This window comes from Pempheris klunzingeri, chromosome 13, assembly GCF_042242105.1.
Source record: "Pempheris klunzingeri isolate RE-2024b chromosome 13, fPemKlu1.hap1, whole genome shotgun sequence".
NCBI lineage: Eukaryota > Metazoa > Chordata > Actinopteri > Acropomatiformes > Pempheridae > Pempheris > Pempheris klunzingeri.
Window position 1 is genome coordinate 22,504,896 of NC_092024.1, and position 18,880 is coordinate 22,523,775.

Below are 18,880 nucleotides of genomic sequence, written 5' to 3' on the forward strand. Positions count from 1 at the left end.
TGAATTGCACTTGGTGGGACTGTAGATTTACAGTCGACCGAGATCATGAGACGGTTTCTTATTTGAGTTGTTGGGAACAAAAACCTGCTGATCAGGCTCGAAGACTCGCCCTCAGCAACACCACGCCACATGAAAAGGTAGACGAGGGAGAGAAATGTGCCGAGTGAGACAGTCAGACAGATCACACAAACACGAGCTCATACAATCAACGGTTATTTTATATTTTTTTGCATTTTACAATTCAAGACTCTGGCATTAACATGCATTGCTTTATCCTAAAACACACTCAAAACCACACTACCGATAAAACAAATCACTTCTTAAAATCAAAAGAATTATTGAATAGCAAATGATTTTTTATAGTATTTACATTTTTTTTCTTTAAATTCAACTCTAAAACCTCTTTTAAGTCCACTGATAAAGTAAAGTTAACAATTTAAGTGCTCTAGAGCACCAAGCCTCAAACATAATGTGAAATAAACTTCAAGCTAAAGTTATACTGTAGTTTATGTTGCTAGCTCACACCCATAATTCCAGCAGAGACATTTCATTTTTATCATATTCAATAGCAAAAGCCATTAAAAACTGCAATGATTACCTAAGACTATTCCATCAAATCAAGTAAATGGAAAAATAAAAACAAAAATAAAACAATAAATTATACTACCTCTGGGTGTAAAACTGGGCTTAAAGCTTCCCAGGTAAATTTGTCGTAAATTTTCTGCAGGTTTTAATTAAAAACCGGCGCGATCGTTTGGGTGTGTCGCCTGTCAGTCAGACTTTAAAAACATCAGGGCACATCTGTTAAGGCGCCGCAGCCTCGGGGGGGTCAGTCCTTCGCTAATTAATAACTGCAGCAATGATTGTCATGGATGATAAAAAAAAAAAAGAGAGAAACGGAAGAAAAACTGCGAGTGGTGTCAGTTTTAAACGCGTTCAACCCCCCGAATAATCAATTAGGAAGACTTCAGAAGGAACTATTTGGACTATTCTCGTCTTCCTGGTGGATCAGATTAAGGCACACGATCAGACGATCTGCGGGGATCTCTTATCTTGGCAAACTAGAATCACAGTTCAACCGGCTGAGAGCTTTTTTTTGTTTTTGTTTTACAGACCAGAGCTGTTTACAGACTGAGGAGAAGAAGTTTGGCATCTGAGAGAAGTAAAAAGGCAAAATGCAGGGAATGCATTTTTTTTGTTGTTGTTGTTTTTGTAAACGTTACGAGCTGTCAGGCGCACAGATTCAAGCTCACTGCCTACGCTTGCTTGCTTTAAAATGTAATGCACTGATAAAAACAATCAAATTAAGTCAACCACGCTCAGTCTCTCTTCATAACCAAACTGTTTGCCGCTGAAAAGAGCGAACGCTGAGCTCAGAGCCGCCGCCGCCGCCGCGCTCTACATCACTTCTATCCAAAGCCCTCGCCTGCAGGAGGGAGCTTCATTTAGTCGAGGCAACACTTTCCTTCTTCCCGGCTCCGGGCTCGGCCTTCTTCCCCGCTGCTGCTGTTTTTTTCTGGGCGTTGTCTTTGGGTGTGTTCTGTGCGGCGGTGGCGGCAGCGGCAGGTTGAGCGGCGGCAGCAGCGGCGGCGTTAGAGGATTTGGAGGCCTGCGCAGGCTTTGAGGTAGTGTTGGAAGGATGTCGCCGACGCCTCCCTTCATCCCCGGCCGAGGATGAGTGACGTCTCCTCCTGCCTCCCTCCTCTCCCATCGGGGGCTGCGGACACAAGAGGTCAGAGGCCGTTACATGAACACACGCCAAAAAACGGGGAGGAGACGCTCACACCAGATTTTTCACAATAAAAGCATCTCATCTTTGATCAATAACGTTAGATCGTCCCCTTAAATCTGAAATCTTGATCTCACTGATCATGTGACTGCTGCTCCTTTGTGCTGCTGTGCGACACTTTCACTTTACAAGTGTAGCGTCTGACGTTATTGATAACGTGCTCCGTGTTGAACTATGTGATGAACGTGGGCTCTGATAAATGAAAATTAACTCGGTGCTGTAAGCAAATAAGCAAAACTAAAAATCTCTGCGTTGCTTCTAGACGCCTGGTGGAGGCTGTTTAACCATTATTTTACTACCAACTAATCAGATTACTGTTTTTTTTTCACTTAATCAATAAATTGGTTGGTCTATAAAACATTATTACACAGTTTTGTTGAATACTTGACTCTGATTGATCAATTACAACATTCTACAGTCTGTTATTTCCATGGACGCAGCAATAACATCATTTTTAAATCCATCAATCAATTTCTTTAAATAAAGTAATGATCGATTTACTTAGAAAAAACTAAAATATTAAATCTATTAAAATGCAAATCCAAGAAAAGCAGCAGATTGTCACATTTGAATCTGGAATAATCACAATCAGATTTTTGGAATTAGTTCTTGAAAAATGGATTTAAACGATTAATCGGTTATGAAACTTGCATCCGATTAGTTTTCCATCAATCTACTGATAATAAAAAATGTAATAAACAAAGGAATTATAAAGATTAAGACTTTATTCTTATTTATTCTACCATTGCACTGAATGTACTTTACACATGACGCACTAAATGCTTTTAATGTAACGACAACTAAAGATGTTGATTGATTATTTTAGCAACAATTAAAGTTTAGTTATAATGTTCAAATATACAGTTAATACAATTAATTAATGTCTTCTACAAAATACTCGTTGTGTACAAATCCCTAATCGGTCAGTAATAGAAATAATCAGAGCTGCAGAATTGATTTTATTCTCTTGCAGCTGCTCCTGATTACAAACATGTTGTTAAAAGATGGTGTTTAAGATGTAAAAGTAGAGTTTTATTGTTTTAATCTTGACTTTAGTTGAAGTAAAAGCAGTAAAATGTGTTAAATGATGGTGATTTTTCATGTTTTCTCTGAAAAAGAGGACAAACAAGAGGAAAAAACTTCATTCACTGAGATCTTTGTGATATCACTCACCACCACCCTGAAGTCCTCCAGGTTCTTGAACTGGGAGAGGTGTTCCTGCAGCTTCGGGTCGATGGGCTGGTTCTTCATTTTAGAGTATTTCAAGAAGGCCCAGAACTTCTCCAGTCCATACAGCTGACCTGGAGGACAGGGAAACCGGTTTGGTAAGAAACTCTCAGGTAAAAACCAATTCTTCAAGGCCACGGGGGAACTCAGGTACATATTCAGCAGCTCATTGGTGTTATTTTTCTCTTCACTTCGTGCAACAAGAAGATTTTCTGAGCATGTTTACTATAAACTCCAGATATAAACATTCTTTTCAGTAGAAATGCAGCAACTTTTGTGTGAGTGGGGGTAATACGATCTGCTATTTAGAAAAAACACACTTTTTGGGTGAGAATTTGAAAATTAATTGAAAACAATGAGTTTTAGAGCAGCACAAACATAAGCCGGGTCCAGAATAACTCCTTGAATACTCTATATACTCTGTAGTTTACTCTATAATAAGCAGTAAATAAACATTTTCAGACCTTTACATCCATATTGGACTGTTAACAGTTAAGTTTGATGAATAAGTAGCTTCTTGTTTAGCCAATGAAAACTATTTTCTTGACACTTAATGGCTCCCAGACAGAGTTATGGTCACATGAGGTCGCTTTGGTCCTCCAACCATCACTACATTGATTATCGCAGCTGTTACAGACTAATGAGGGCAGGATTTGTTGGTGACAGACGTCGTTTAGTCTTCAGATAACTTCAGCGTCACATCTCTCTGGCAGATCAGCCTCCAGTCTGACCGCGGACGGGGGAGGACGGGGGGGAGGGAGGGGGGATTGGGAGGTGAATGGGAACCGTTTAACTGAGCACCAAAATAACTCGGCTGGAAATAAGTGGCTGCAGCCTTCACTGGCAATCCTCCGCTCTGCTTCACCCAGTCACAATTGAAATAGGTTGAGAAATCGACTTTAATCCGTTATTTTCTCCCTCTTTTCACACACACACACACACACACACACACGCGCTGCAGAGTGGACCTTTAAATCAGGTCAAGCAGGTTTACAGGACAAATACGGGTAATTCTTAATATTTAGCTTTTAACAATTAGTACGTTTGTAATAATGTATATAAAGACATGCATTATCCCTTTAACTGGACAGAAAAACTTGTGTTTAAAAGTAATTAATTCTTTATATTTAGGGTTTGAAATCGTTTATAAATCACAATTTTAAAAAAGAATCTATATATTGGCTGATACCAGTTTTACAGTTTGTTATAAAAGGATTTATTAACTGTGTGTACAAGTGTATTAGGTCATAAATGTATTTAAAACTACTGATAATGGAGCAGATTTATTTATTAATACTGATAAATGGCTTAAAACAGATACTAACTAGTTTATGACACCATAAGCAGCTGAGAACAGATGAGGTAATAAATGTTTATTATTGTTATTATTATTGAGATTAATGAATAAATAAATAAATGATGTAACACAAAGGTCGACTGAGGTTACAGACAAGCAAAACGGGGATTATTTGCCTCCACAGTTAATTTGAGTTCCACATTTGAAAGATTTTGCAGCTGTGGAGATTTAATGTGAAGCTGCAGAGGTAGTTTGGAAAATGGGACTTCACTGATGTTTTAAACGGCTCAGAAATACAAACATTACAGTTATTAAATTCAAACCTTACTGCTCTCAAGCTTTACACTAAATGTTATTAATGCCCTTATTATCACTTTATCATTATCTAAATCTTTATTTGTGCTTTTTTAAACTGTCACAGGATGAAATGCCTGTTAAAATTTAGCCATTTATCCTGTGACGTTTTCACTTCATTTGATTTCCAACACCTTATCTTATATAAAAGTGTCTGCACCTGTAAACCTGCAACAATATGAACGTTCTCAGTTTTTATTCCTTAATTTGATGATTCAGCTTTGTGGCTTCGCACCATTAACGTGTTTATTTGACCGGTGGAAAAAATGTGATTTTATTCTGGCAGGTGACGTTTGGAGCTGCTTCCTTGGTGTTTATTACCTTTCTCAAAGTCCTTGAGAGTCTCCTCTTGGAAGTCCTTGAACAGATCTAACCTGAATCTCTTCTCCAAACCGTAGCTGTAGTATCTGAAGAGACACTCCAGTCCGTACCTGCAGGGGAAAAAAACTAATATTTACCTGCTCTCTGACCTCAGATATGAGTCAACAAATGACACCCTGCTTCAAATCTGGCTTCTGGTCACAAGTGTGTTTACATGGACAGGATCTGATGTGACGTATTACTGCACTATGAGCTGATCGTCAGCCATTTTCCCACACGAGCCGCCAACAATTCACAAAAAAAAAACAGTCTCTCATACGATTAATGTCTTTAATGTAGCTGAAAGGGGAACCAGACGGACCAGTCGACCAGTTTTCAGTCAGACTAAGTCGATGCCGGCTGCTGCATTAACAGCTGATGGGGTTGTAGCATTGTCTGCCAATACACCCTGAACCTACATTCACTTTAATGTGCAACGGCTGAGCCGCCTACTTATTTAGACAAGAATGTGGGTTTGGCAGGTGTGTGGAGGCGCTTCTGGCAGACACACAACAATGTAAGAGCGAGGCGGCCTCCTCCGTTAACCCTCTGCTGTCAGAAAGACAGGGTTCCTGCACCTTTTAAAGTCAAGCACGTCAAACATTTCTAAGCTTTTATAAATATAAATATACTAATGTACTAATTAGGCTCTGTCTCTTTATCTGAAAAGTAAACTGTTCACTGAGATATAATGTTCAAATACTCACTTTGGTAGGGAGACAGATATATATATAAGATAAAGAAAAATATACAAATAAAATAAAAGCTACTCAAAGATGCATGTAAAGGGCAAATAAATAGAAAAACAGAGTATAAGACAATAAGATATAACAGCAGTGAAAGGTATAAATGTGATATAAATGTATGTTATGGCTGTAAATATAAATATAAAAACATATTGTTGCTCCTGCAGTCCTTTGTTATACAAAACTACTTAAACGACTTAACTGCTGACGTAGCTAAAGCACCTCTAACCTAAACTAATCAAAAAATACTTGAGTACTTAAGATATTAACAAGGTATTTATAACAAGGTATTTACACCCAGTGTGGCGTCATCTTACTTATGATTTCAAGCAGTTTTTTTAAAACATTCAAGCATTTTCAAGGATTTCCAGCCTCCATATGAACTCTTTAATACCCAGCGTGTGATCGTTTGCAAAGGAAAGTCTATCCGTCTCCTTCACGCTGCTTATTTTACATGTTTTTGGTGATATTCCTGAAGTCATTGCAGTATTTATAGTTTATGCATTACCTCCACTGAGGAGATTATGTTTTCAGATCTGCTTGTTTGTCTGTTTTTCAGAAGGATTACTGAAAAACTTCTGACCTGATTTTCAAGAAATATAGTACCTACATTGGTATTTTTGCTTGACACATTAATCAACAAATTAACCTTCATATGCACACTTTTTTTTTTTTTTACACTAAACACTAAGTAGGCGATCTTGAGGTGAGAGGTCAAAGAACCCGTCGTCCCAGCGCCATGCTAGTGTTTCCTTCGCCACAAGTTGGAGCTGTATTAAGCAGGGATGTGGCTTTTAAAGCAAAAATACTATCCGACACACAGCATTATTAAGACAGAGTTATTGTCAGCAGTAAGTGATGCAGAGAGGGTAAAACTACAGGGCTGACGGGGCTCCACCCAAAAAGGAGCTTTAGGGCTTTAAAGGTGTGGCTTTTGCAGATAAAGTCACACAACTGAAGCAATCCATATTTGCCGTTTGTCTGTCTCTAGGGCTCATTTCCACCACAAGTTGGTTATTTACTTTCTGAATATTTTGCATTTTCCGCCCTCAGCATAGATATAAGTTCGCACAGAGCTTTAAGCATCGCGTAACATCCTCCTCACCTGTTGTTTTCTTTGGCATCTTCCACCGCACACTGTTTGAACTCCTCGTACATCTTCCTGTTGAAGTTGTCCCTCAGGAAGAAGGACCAGAACCTGAACAGAGTGTTCATCTCCTGGGACTGGCCGATCCCCAACCGTTTCCTCTCTGAAAAACATCCATTCAGTCACCAGAGAAAATTACTCACACACAGAAGATTATGAACTCCTGCACTCGTCACTGAATCTTTGGTCAGGGTTTTTTTTGTTGTCTCCGTACCGTTAAGGCACCGTCTGCGGTACTTGTGGTATCCCTGCTGCGTGAAGCCGTTGTCCCTCAGCAGCTCGTGGGATGGATGCCAGAATTTAGGCAGAGACTGGGGGGTGCAGCCATAGCTCCCCGACAGCGGGGCTCCTTCTGACGGAGAGGCGTTGGAGCTACTGTAGGAGGACCGAGGAGGGGAGAAGAAGTTTGAGTGGCAAGACTAGAAACTTGATGTTATTCATCCAGTGTCTTGATAACTAAAGATAAAAGATATCTCTTCTGTGCGTAGTTTTATTTGTTGCATCCTGTAAACCTGATCGAATTAATTTCATAATCAAATTATCGTTTATGTTGGCTATTAAGTCAAAATATTTACTCGCCAAAGCCTCTAAAACATGAGGATTCTGCCTTTTATATCATTGCAAATGGAATATTTTGGAGGTTTTGGACCATCTTTTCAAAGATGTCCACCGTTATTTGTAGATTTATTGATGGATTAATCAGAAAAACAATAAATGTAAATACAAATGCTACTCTCAACGAGAAACTACGGTAAGAAACCAATTTAAAAATGTGTTTAGATGTTGCTCAAACATTTGGTCAATGTTTTTATATTTCTGATATAAATCGCCTACATGGATTTACAGTTAATATTGGTTAGTTTGTCAAAAGAAAATAGACTTGCTATTGTACTACAGTGAAAGCTATCCATTTGTCTGGTCAAAACCAGACTGTGCATGTGAGTTATGTAGGAAATAGATCAGATTGTCTGTTCTTGCAGAACTAAATATTACATTTCTCAGGGTGAAAACAACCTGATCAGGAGATCTGTAATTAACACCATGTGTGGGTACACAAAGCACTTCAGCATCTTGTTTTAGTGGATTACTGACACCGAGTACAGTCAAGCAGAACAACCAAAACTTCTTCTTCTTCATTTACATTTACAGCATCTTTACAGTCACGAAAGACTGAAAGCTTTACGTAAAACGAGCAGTCGGACCTGATGGATGCAGAGCGCGGCCGGTGTTCGCGGGAGTCCATCACCCAGCCGATGTGGGCTTCCTGAGGAGGGTTCGAACTGTGGCTGGTTTTCTTCTTCCTCGGCGTCTGCAGCAGGAAGTCACGACAACAGATTAATTGTTATTCATGTTTTACAAACGGCTGTTTACATGACGGGCTTCAGAAAGTGGCAGGGCAGTTTTCCAAGCTCAAAACAATATATTTTAAAAGTAATGTTGTAAAATGACTCCTCAGTGTTGATATCTAAAACGGTCATTTGATACGCAGAGAAGGTGAAAACGGAGACGTATTTGCAAATAATGTCTGATCCTCTTGTGACAACATAACCATGTAAACAAAACATGCAAACCAGGCAACAGTTCAGGCTGAAACATGTACAGTTTACACACAACAGCTCTCAGTACGGCGCAACAACAAGGGACAAAATATCAGGCTGTATTAACAAAAGAGTGTTTCCAGCATCAGCAACTGCACAAACAAAACCATTGAGACTTGTGTCGTCTCCAGTCTGTAAACTGGGAATCACTGTACATCTATTGTGTCTGATTCCACAGGAATGGATCAACTATAGTCTCAACAATGGGCTCAGAAGCCACCAAAAGGAGGGAGAAAGTGAAAGGGGAAGTTTCACTGTGATAAAGTCACAAGGGTTGTTTTCTAGATCGGCACGTCTTTAAAAAGTACATTTTTAAATAGACAGGCAGTAAATCACTACTTAAACTTAGTGGACAGTCTGACATCAGTGATATGTTCTGATCCTGTTCAACATCTTAGATCCCCTCAGATTTATCTTCAGCACCCTCATGGGGACCAACTGGGATGATTATCTCTGTTATAGCTCACCTGTCCATCGATGGTGCCGCTCTCCTTCATGACGGGGTAGAAACGAGGCGTCTTGTTGGGATCCTGGCGTCCGGGTGTGCGAGGCGTTCTGGGGGTTCGAGGTTGGTGAGCGCTGGGCGAATCTGGGACCGTTGTCGGCAGAGAGCGAGCCAATTCTGCTCCGCTGTCCACTGAGAGCACAAGACGTTTAAACAAAAACAGATGATTTAAATACCACGAGACTCTTTTTAACCGTTTCTGACAGCACAACAGGCACGTGTAACTGAGGTCTGCTGAAAGTGGGGCTGCGATTAATCTGTCGGTTATTTTCTTGATTAATTGATTATTCATCAGGTCTATAAAAACGTTTCTCTGTTGTTCGATCAACAGTCAGAAACCTGATGATGTTCAATTCATAATGACAGGAAACAGTAAAGCAGCAAATTCTCACATTTAAGGAGCTGGAAACAGAAAAGTTTGGCATTTCTGCTTGAAAAGAAAATCTAATTATTGTTCTATTTTCAAAATAGTTGCCAACTAATATTCTGTCAATTAACTAATTAATTAATCAACTAATTGTTTCAGGTCTGACGATGTTTTCTTAATGACTCTCTGGAAAGCTTTTGATTATCATCCTGGTGAGTTAAAGTAAATTAAAGATCAATATTATGCTGATTTTGTTCATGAAAGCGGTTTGAATATAGTTAAAGTCACACAAACCAACAAAAGAAGAGTGTAGAAACTGAACTAACAACCAGATGTTTGAGAAATAAGAGAAAGGTGTGTTTGAAGTGCAGAAAGCGGCGGACAGACAGGAAGCTCAGCTCGCGTCTCTCCACAAACCCACCTGGCATCGGAGGAGGCGGGACTTCCTGGTTCGGATCAACGGGCACTTTGGGGGTGAGAGTGTCAAACTCATCTTTACTGATGAAGTTCAGCTTCTTGAAGTTCTCCACCTCCTGCTGAGGAACACAGGAACAGTTAGACAAAGGTAAAAACACCAATAACGAAACACTAAAAGACATGAATCAACATCATCAAAAGATAAATATTAAAAAATATTTAAAATATGAACTGTAGATTATTTTCTATCATATTTGTTTACTTAACAGTTAGAGTTCAGTTTAAATTGCTGAGTTTAGTCAATTAAACCAATAAACCTCTCTGTAAAAGCACTTTAAAACAATAATACTAGTTTATGTTGGAGAGGAAAAGTTTAGTTTATGGTTTTTTGCACGATCTCAGCTTTGCAGGACAATGTGATTAACATTTGATCACAGTATTCCTGCAGATATGATGGTGCATTACTCTGGAAGCTCTCAGGTTGTTTAAACTGATAACACTGTGACATGGGGGTAAAAATACTAGATGTGCCGGCGGGCTGCAGCCACGGCAGCTCGTGTGACACACAGCAGATGTGCAGCGTACTATGAACTTTACACGTAAGCACAGAGTAAAAAAAAAAGCCATCACGGTGACCTTGGTACATGTGTGTTCAGGCGTGACATTTCCCACATGTGGACACGCTACTGACAACCTTTGAACTGAAAATGAGCTGACGACGCTGAAGCCTTCAAACTGTTTGACTGAACACTTCATGTTATTAGTACGACTGGTATTTACTCACGTCCTGCCTCATTTGAGAGGGACATTTGGTAACTTTTATACTTTTACAATCAAGTTTTTAAAAACTCCTCTAGTTATTTATAGAGATACTGCATGGAGAACTTATAATACGCTGTTAAAACATGTAGTTATTATGTATATTATGGGAATAATCAAATTATGCAATATATAAATTCAAATACTATTTGCAGATTAACAGATTAAAAATCGTTTGTACATTCGGGACTTTAAGAAATAATTTTTTAGCTTTACTGCAAGATAAATGCTATTTTTTGGATTATTCTGCCATTGTAAAAAAAAGTTTACTCACATTAAATAATAGTTTTTATGTTTCATCAGCTCGATACAGGCTGACTCATGGTTACATGATAACATAGAAAAATTAATTTGTATTTCAGGAGACAAGGCTGAAGGTGAATTTGTGCCCCAAAAAGAATCTTAATCTCGAAACTAAAACCTCTTGAGTCACTGAAGTCAACAGGATTCTTTTTTTTTTTTTTTGTACAGTTCCTCTTTTCAACGTTCACTGAAGTAATGCTGCATTTTCACTCGACTAAAAGCAACTTTAAGAGGGAAAAAGAAAAATCAAGTTTTGTTCCATTTTCAGCTCTAAGAAGCAACAAAGAAGAGTTCAGCTCCAGTTTTTGTGCATCAACCTGCTGATTTAACTGAACTGTGTCTAAAAAAGTGTCTATCACTGTAACTGGATCATTAAGAATGACTATAAATGATAAATTCTGCAATAAAAGAAGATTACACAATGCTGTCTAAGCTACAGAGGGTGTTTCTACACACAGCGTTTCCGCAGACGAGACAGCTTTTCCTAAAAGCAGGTCACTCAGCTCTGGCAGCAGCTGCATGACACACATGTAATCTGGAGGCTCTTACAGTAGGCGATGAATAGTAGTTTATTTCTGTCCCCCTCTACAGTGCAAGATTTAACAGCTCTGTCACAAAATCTTTATGTCAAAGAGCTCAGAGCGCCAGGAGTGCTGCGCTGGAGGGAAGCGTCTGAAACCCAAAACCGGAGGACACCACAAGGCTGCAACTATTTTTGTGCGTCTTCATTATAAAATGATTTTACTGTTTTTGTTCAGTGTCTCAAAAGGACATGATGCAAACTCTCAGCGCTTGAGATCAACAGTGATGACACTGTCTGACCTATTTTTGAGCCATAAGATCAAATATCAGGTTCCCGACTAGCGCAGTCTAAGCACGAATGTCCACGACAGTGTTTCGGCCTGTAACTGTGGACACAGAGACCATGTTGACCCAGTGGCACAGTGACTGTGGGTGGATGAAGCCAAGGGCAGCGGATTCAATGACAGGAAGTGAATCATGTTTTTCGATATGGTCGAAAAAACCAGAACAATCTGGTTTACTGGCAGCTGGATGCCAACATCACATCTGAGGTTTGGCCTTTCCTCCATTTTCTCTCAGGCACTCCTTAGTCTCCCTCCTTCTCCCTCCTGACACATTTATAGTTCACTTAAAAAGGGATAGCTTTTATTTTACTTATACAGTTAATACATATTCAATGTTTTAACTACAGTAGACTGCAGTTTGGAAGAGCAGACAGTAAGGCAACAGAAACTATTTCAGCCACCTAAAAAAAGGCCCAACTAAAGAACTGAAGCCATCTCTCTCTCTCTGTCTTTGCCTCCTTCAAAGCTTCCAGACTCCATTGACAAAAACAGTAATTTTACCTCATCAAACATAAGAGTTGGCTGAGCTACAGCTGCTTCAATAAATCAACAAACAAATTAGTTTGAATCCCAAAATAACAAATTAAAACACCAAAGTGACACAATAACAGAAACAAACTAACTGATAGAGGCATTGGTAAACTAACAACTGCTGTGTTCTGAGAGGTAAAATTACTGTTTTTGTCAATGGAGTCTGGTGGTTTTGAAGAAAGAGAAATATACTTAAACTGACATTTTATCCATTCTATCCTTTTAGTATTAATTAAATATAAATAACAAGTGATACAATATGGTAATAATTACATAACTTTTAAAAATGAATGCTTAACGGCTAACATTGGTGTCTGACGAAAGCATTTGGAACAAAAACTATTGATAGTTTCTTATTGATCACAGGGTAGTGATGGTGAAAACACCTCGGTCACTGATGGTTGGGCTGGATTAATTACTGTTATGTGTCATTTGTATTTTTAGCACTTTTTATATATTTCTATTGTATGTTTCACATAATTCATTGTGTTTTGGTCCAATCTGTTTCTCCTGGATGAATATCCGCTTCTGGTACAGCAAAGTTTGAGTTAACTTCAGTGGCTTCAAATTGAAAAACTGTTGTAGTTTTTCTGTGAATGGTGCAATAGTGTAAATACCTGCTTGTTCAGGCATGATTTCAGCACTGGTTTACTCCTGTCAGCTCTTTTCTTCATTTCTCAATGACAGACTTGCTCAAACATGTTCTTTAATGTATGTTGGGCCTCACCACACGGTGAAGACCACATGTTTCTTTGTCTGTGGAACTATTGGACTCCGTTCCCCAAATCACCCCTGGACACAGCTCCACAGCCACCATTGGCCAGAGTGGGACGACCTCAGGCCAACAAAACCAAGTCATCCCCACTGAACTTTCTCTTTTCCGATGTCTGCCCTGGGGAGGACAGGCGAGCTCTCTCCTGATCTCCTCTCTCTTCCAGCCCTGGACCCCTGAGGGTCAACTGAGCTAAGCTCAGTGTTCTCTGCCTCAGTGTGGCCTGTACAAGAGCAGCCACCTCTTTCATGGTAGCGACACAAAGTCCTGCCTGAACTAAGCAGATCAGCGCCAGCAGGTACGACCCAGAGTCTGCCAGCAAGTTAGCATCAAGCTGCTAACTAGCCAGGAGCCTGCCCCACACCCCAGGGGGTCTGGCCATCACCATTGGGGCTCTCCCCCACCTTTGTGGTCCTATCTCACATTCCTCAGCCTAATCAATCAATCAATCAATCACTCACACACTCACACACACACCCACACTATTGTTTGTTAGTTAGTCATAGACACTGACATTGTTTGATTGATTTTGTTCTGTTTTAATAAATGTTTTAATACCTGCCAACCTCTACACTGTCAAGAACTCTAAAATCCTTCAGCTAGCTATCAATGTGGTAATTTTGGTAGTAATAATTAAATTAATTATAAAACATAATTCCAAATTGATAGTTTAGTATTTTTATGAGACTAAAACTGCTATCTTTTCCTCGTTTTCCGAGGTGGTGCCCCAACTGAGGTGGACTTTATTCAAAGTTCCATTAACTTTGATAAATATTAATTATCTTTGATATTAATTATTTCTGATAGCCAAATTGAACTTACCACTTGTTAAATCCCAACATATATTTCTTTTATATATTAACTGTCAAAACCAGACAGGGATAAAGTAGGTAGGTACTGAATGGCAGATAAACATTTGGATTTAGTTGTGTACATATTCTCACTTCATGTGGATCATTCAGCCAGTAAAAAGGATAATAATACTGACAACACTGGGGTCAAGTCCTTTAGATAAGCTGTTGTTTTATAGTGTAATAGCTATAAAATATATGCCATTGGTGTTTAGATTAGTTCTCTATTGTGGAACCAAACTGTTTTACTCTTTCTTTATCACTGCAAGTTTTCTTTTTTCAATTTCCCCCCTTTAAAGCCAATTCTCCGTGTTTTTCTTACCTTGCTGCACTCGTTCTGTTCAGGCCCCCCCTTCCACAGGTCCTGCTCGTAGTAGAACAGCCCGTCGTTGATGGCTTTGGCTAGGTCGGTGGTGATCTTCGCTCGGGACTCGTGGTTGCCCGTCCGGTCGCCACCGGGGTGCTTACGGATGTAGGGGGGGGTCTGGGTGACGATGAGGATCTTGTTGACGTCTTGGTCGTCCAGCTCGTAGTCTGAGTCGTCCTCGTCTGACCAGTCGGTGAACTTGTTCTTCCTGGGCGCCATCTGCTCCATTTCTTCGTCAAACATGAAGTCCAACTCTTCTTGGTAGGGCTCGGCCTGCGGAGGAGGCTGCTGGCTGTGTGGAGACGCCTCGCTGCGCTCCTGGACGACACAACGAAGGCACAGCAATTAACGAAGGGTAATAACATTGATACCACTCTGATATCTGTCCGAACGCTTGGACATTATAACCAACCTATCCAACATGACAGGTGGCAGCTAGTGTTTTATCTCTTTTAACTTTTAAGACTAAAAATAAGTCACACTGTTTAATTTAAAAATAATCTGAGCTCCTTCGCTGGTGTTTTCTTTTCTGATGTGTTGCTTTCTCTGTTGTTGTCATGTATAAAACATTATCTTTACTTATAATTTTCCTTTTTACAACTGCTTTAAATGCTTATATCAATAACAAAATTAATTTCACATCAGTGTCTATGTTGGCTGTGTGACATCAGACCAGGCAGGCAGGTTAAAAACTGTCAAAGCAAAAAAAATTGTGGTTTCTTTTAAATGAAATTGTCTAATAAGCTAAAAATTATTTAGAATTAGTACGAAGTATCAGCAAGTACCCAGGTAAAGTGGTATCGCTGCATTCCTAAATCTCATGGAGGTTCATCAGTTGATCTGAGCTAATAATGGTTAATTTTCTACCACAACAAACAGATTCATCATTATACTCTAATAGAGTGTGCTACTCCTTTAATGTGACTCAAACTGTGTACATAACACAAAATAAACAGGACTTTTCCAAAATTTATGGTCGTGGACGTTAGGTGAGATAAGATAAAGGGAGGAAAATAAATATGAAAATGAGGTTAAGCAAATATAAATTAGCATTAGAAAAGTTTGGGGTGCGACAGTAAATATGAGACGTGAAATGACTGAACAGCACAGAGAAGAACGGGCCGGAGGAAAGTGAGAGCAGGAAGTACTCAACTGCAGAGGGGAGGCGGTCGAACTGGAGCGCTGAGGGAGGAGAAGAGCCGAAAACAGACACATCATCATTGACATGCTGCCGGCCGAAAAGGTGGAGGACACAAACATGGAGGAAGAGGAGGAAAGGACAGGTGAGGACAGAGGATGGAGGGCGTGGAAAAGGTTAAATAAGGTGAGAAACAGGAAATAAGAGGATGATGGGATGGGATGAAAAATGAAAATGTGATGTTTGAGAGACACAGATGAAGACTCCAAGGAGATTCTTTTCCCCCGTGTTTGTTTATACCTTCGCCTTTCCAGAGGGCTGTCGGTGGCGTTTCTCCACCTGGATCCAGGCTTCGGGGTCGGGCTTCGGGGCGGGGGCGTCTTTGGAGGAGTCAGGGAGCGACTCCTGGCTGGAGGAGCTGGGCTCGGCCGAGTCCTGAGGCTCGGCGGACTCGGGAGGAGTCGTCTTCACAGGCGATGAAGCTGAAAGGCCCGACACATCATCATCATCATCATCATCATCATCATCAAGACAACCTCATCATCATCATGCGTCACACCGTCAGCTCGCATTTAGCCACCGAGGTGCTAAAGACAGATATCTCAGATTCAGTTTCTTCAAACTGACTCAACAATAAATGTTACTGGAGAGAGATGGAGAGTCTGTATGTACTGTATATATTCAAATAGATATTTCTATAAAGCCCAGTGGCTGACAGAGATCACATCTTTGGCATAAGGAGACCCTACAGCTAAACTTATATTCACTGTAGACAATTTTGATAATCAATTAAGGTAACTGAGGTCATTTATATTTGCTAAATTGACTAAATCACTGGTTCCACCTTTGTCTTTGTGTGGCTTTTTGTCGGCAGCCAGCTGAGGTGATCTATTGGATCAATTTCATTTCAACGCCAAATATCTAGAAAACTTGGGAAATCTAGAAAACGTAGGTATTTTTTAAACCTTTCATTCAACTCCTTGATTAATAAACAAAACCTTTCAGCACTAATTCATGATAATTATTAACTTGTGTGAGTTGAAAAGTAATAAGTATAACCAGCACATATGAATTATTACTTACAGGATAAGGCTAACAATAGAGTCAATACCGTTCTTGTCGTCAAAAACACCCATGAAAAGATGAAATACAGCAATGAGTTTCTCACTCAACCCTCACTTTGGTGTCCTAAAGGAGAAGCGGAGTTGAACACTGACCGGAGTTTGTGGCGCTGAAGGTCTGTCGGGGAACGAACTCAGGACAGTTGATGAGCTGGGAGAAGTCGGTCCGAGGGGAGCCCACGATGGTGGGGGTGGGGATGGGCCAGCGCTCCGGGTCGGCTTTACAGCGAACCTTGTTGTCCACCAGCTCCACCTCTTTGCTGCTCTTCAGAGCCTGGAGAGGAGGATTTAATAAAACAAGGACGGATGCATTAACCTAATTCTGAAGCCTAGAGTGTGACCAGCAGTCTGAACTATGCTATAGATGTCAAAACCTAACAAGTTTGTGTTCCTGATCTTTTATTTTAAATTATTCCAATTGTCAAAGAAGCATCTTTATTATTCTTGACTCCTCTATTATTATTATTATTATTATTGTTTATATTGTGAGACGTTACCTCCATGATGAGGCTGATGTCCATGGTGAGAGCCTGCACCCTGTGGAAGCTGGCGATGAGGGAGATGGGGAGGAAGCCTTGCGCGTCCATCTTTCTCCTCAGGAAGAAGTCTCGCTCCAGGTTGTGGAGGCTGAAGTAGTACTCGCTGGAGGAGGACATCACGATGCATTTAGTGATCATCAAAATCTTTTAATGTTATTACAACAGCTGAAAGAAAGTCAGGGACACTCTGCTTCACACTACTGCCCTTCTTTTAAAATTTTATATTTTGTTTGATTTTATACATTTTATATACTGATTTTTTTACTTTTTTTAAATTTTATATTTAATTTTATTATTTGGTTTTATTTCCCATCATATGTAAAATGCTTATTGTTAAATGCTTATTTCATGTTTCATAATTTGCATGTAATTCCTTTGTTGTAAAGAGCTTGGAGCTGCATTTCTTGTATGAAAGATGTCAAACAAATAACATTTATTATTATTATTATTATTATCATTATGAGAAACTACCTGAGAATTAGAACAACGTCTTCATTTAGAATCTATACTGGATCATTGAACTTATAACCACTCTCCTTTTCTTTCTTTTTTATTGTTTTTCCATTAAATGTTTAATTAATACCTTTAATTTTAGATGCTTGCTCATATGAACGTCACCCTCAGCTGTGGGAAACTGTCGTGTGCATCTAATTTTCTGATATTTTGAAAACCACGTAATAAAAAAAAAAGGTTAATCTGTGATAATATAATAAAAATAAAGACCTACAACCAGTAATAGAGGTTTAATGACATAACCTACAGTTGTAGCAGTTAGCAACATACCAGGATATCATTAAAATACTTTTAGTGCAGATCACATCCAATACTAAAATGGGAGTTTAGTAATTTACTTTGAAAAATATAAACCAAAACCATTTTTCATGTGAATAAAATCTTAAGTTAAACACAAGCAGCCGAGGCAGAAGTTCATGGTGGGAAATTGTCGACACATTTTGCTACCGAGGTTCAGTAACAAGCTCTAAGTAGAGGAGAAACCTATTAATCATGCTTTTGTAAGCCACAATAAATGTCAAATGTTCTGACTGGAGCACCAAATACCAAATCTGTAGTTGGAAAAGCTCTCCGTCTATTACTTCACACACACACACACACACACACACACACACACACTGTGCGTCGAGTTCAGCCTGCAGGCAGTGGGTAGTCCTTTCATGTGCAGTAACGTCGGCTGAATGAGCAGCCTGAATAACGCTGAGGGAGACGAGAGAGGAGAAGACAAGAATGTCCCTTCTGCCTCCCCCTCCTGTCTCCCTCTCTCACCCATCACCACTCTCTCTCCCCCCCTAAACTCCTCTTTTTTCCCCCTGTTTTTTTTGTCACATTTCCTTGCTCAGGCCTGCGTATAATTCATCCCCTGTCCCCTCCGAGGCACTCAGACTATATTTAGGAGTCCACCTCACCCTCCACTATTCTGACTCTGCTGCAGCAATGAGGCCAAAGCTGTCAGTCAGAGACAGAGTGAACGCTGCCCCCTGCAGGACGCACCGGTCCCAGAGGAGCTTCACTGACTACACCTGCTCATCAGCCCCCTCGGTCACAAACCCTCACACCTGAGATCTGCTCTGTACACACACAGTCTAATCTAAAACATAATTTCAAAACCATTTCTATACCCTGATGAATAATTGGGCTCAAAGTGTCACTATCTGTTTTACTTAAGAGCTAATTAAGACTAGATTGTCTGGATTTCCAGACCAGAACAAATTAAAATGGATAGCGCTATTGGAAATGTGTGTTTCATGCAG

General features: G+C 39.8%; 1 protein-coding gene across 8 annotated transcripts in view; it reads right to left on the reverse strand.

The window, feature by feature from the left end:
- Positions 1-200: 200 nt before the first annotated feature.
- Positions 201-18,880, reverse strand: part of larp1b (La ribonucleoprotein 1B) — a 31,487-nt gene continuing 12,807 nt past the window's right edge. For 4 of the 8 annotated variants that reach the window (XM_070841836.1, XM_070841830.1, XM_070841835.1 and 1 more), the window contains 13 exons: positions 17,073-17,217; positions 16,672-16,849; positions 15,755-15,936; positions 15,470-15,544; positions 14,272-14,634; positions 9,812-9,926; positions 8,986-9,155; positions 8,123-8,229; positions 7,135-7,295; positions 6,879-7,023; positions 4,989-5,098; positions 2,963-3,090; positions 201-1,717 (listed from right to left, as the gene is read on the reverse strand). In XM_070841836.1, the coding sequence (XP_070697937.1) occupies positions 1,442-1,717; positions 2,963-3,090; positions 4,989-5,098; positions 6,879-7,023; positions 7,135-7,295; positions 8,123-8,229; positions 8,986-9,155; positions 9,812-9,926; positions 14,272-14,634; positions 15,470-15,544; positions 15,755-15,936; positions 16,672-16,849; positions 17,073-17,217 (2,155 nt within the window). In that variant the 3' untranslated portion in view covers positions 201-1,441. The remainder of the gene's footprint in view (positions 1,718-2,962; positions 3,091-4,988; positions 5,099-6,878; positions 7,024-7,134; positions 7,296-8,122; positions 8,230-8,985; positions 9,156-9,811; positions 9,927-14,271; positions 14,635-15,469; positions 15,545-15,754; positions 15,937-16,671; positions 16,850-17,072; positions 17,218-18,880) is intronic. The other 4 variants (XM_070841829.1, XM_070841833.1, XM_070841832.1 and 1 more) reach the window with 4 other exon arrangements.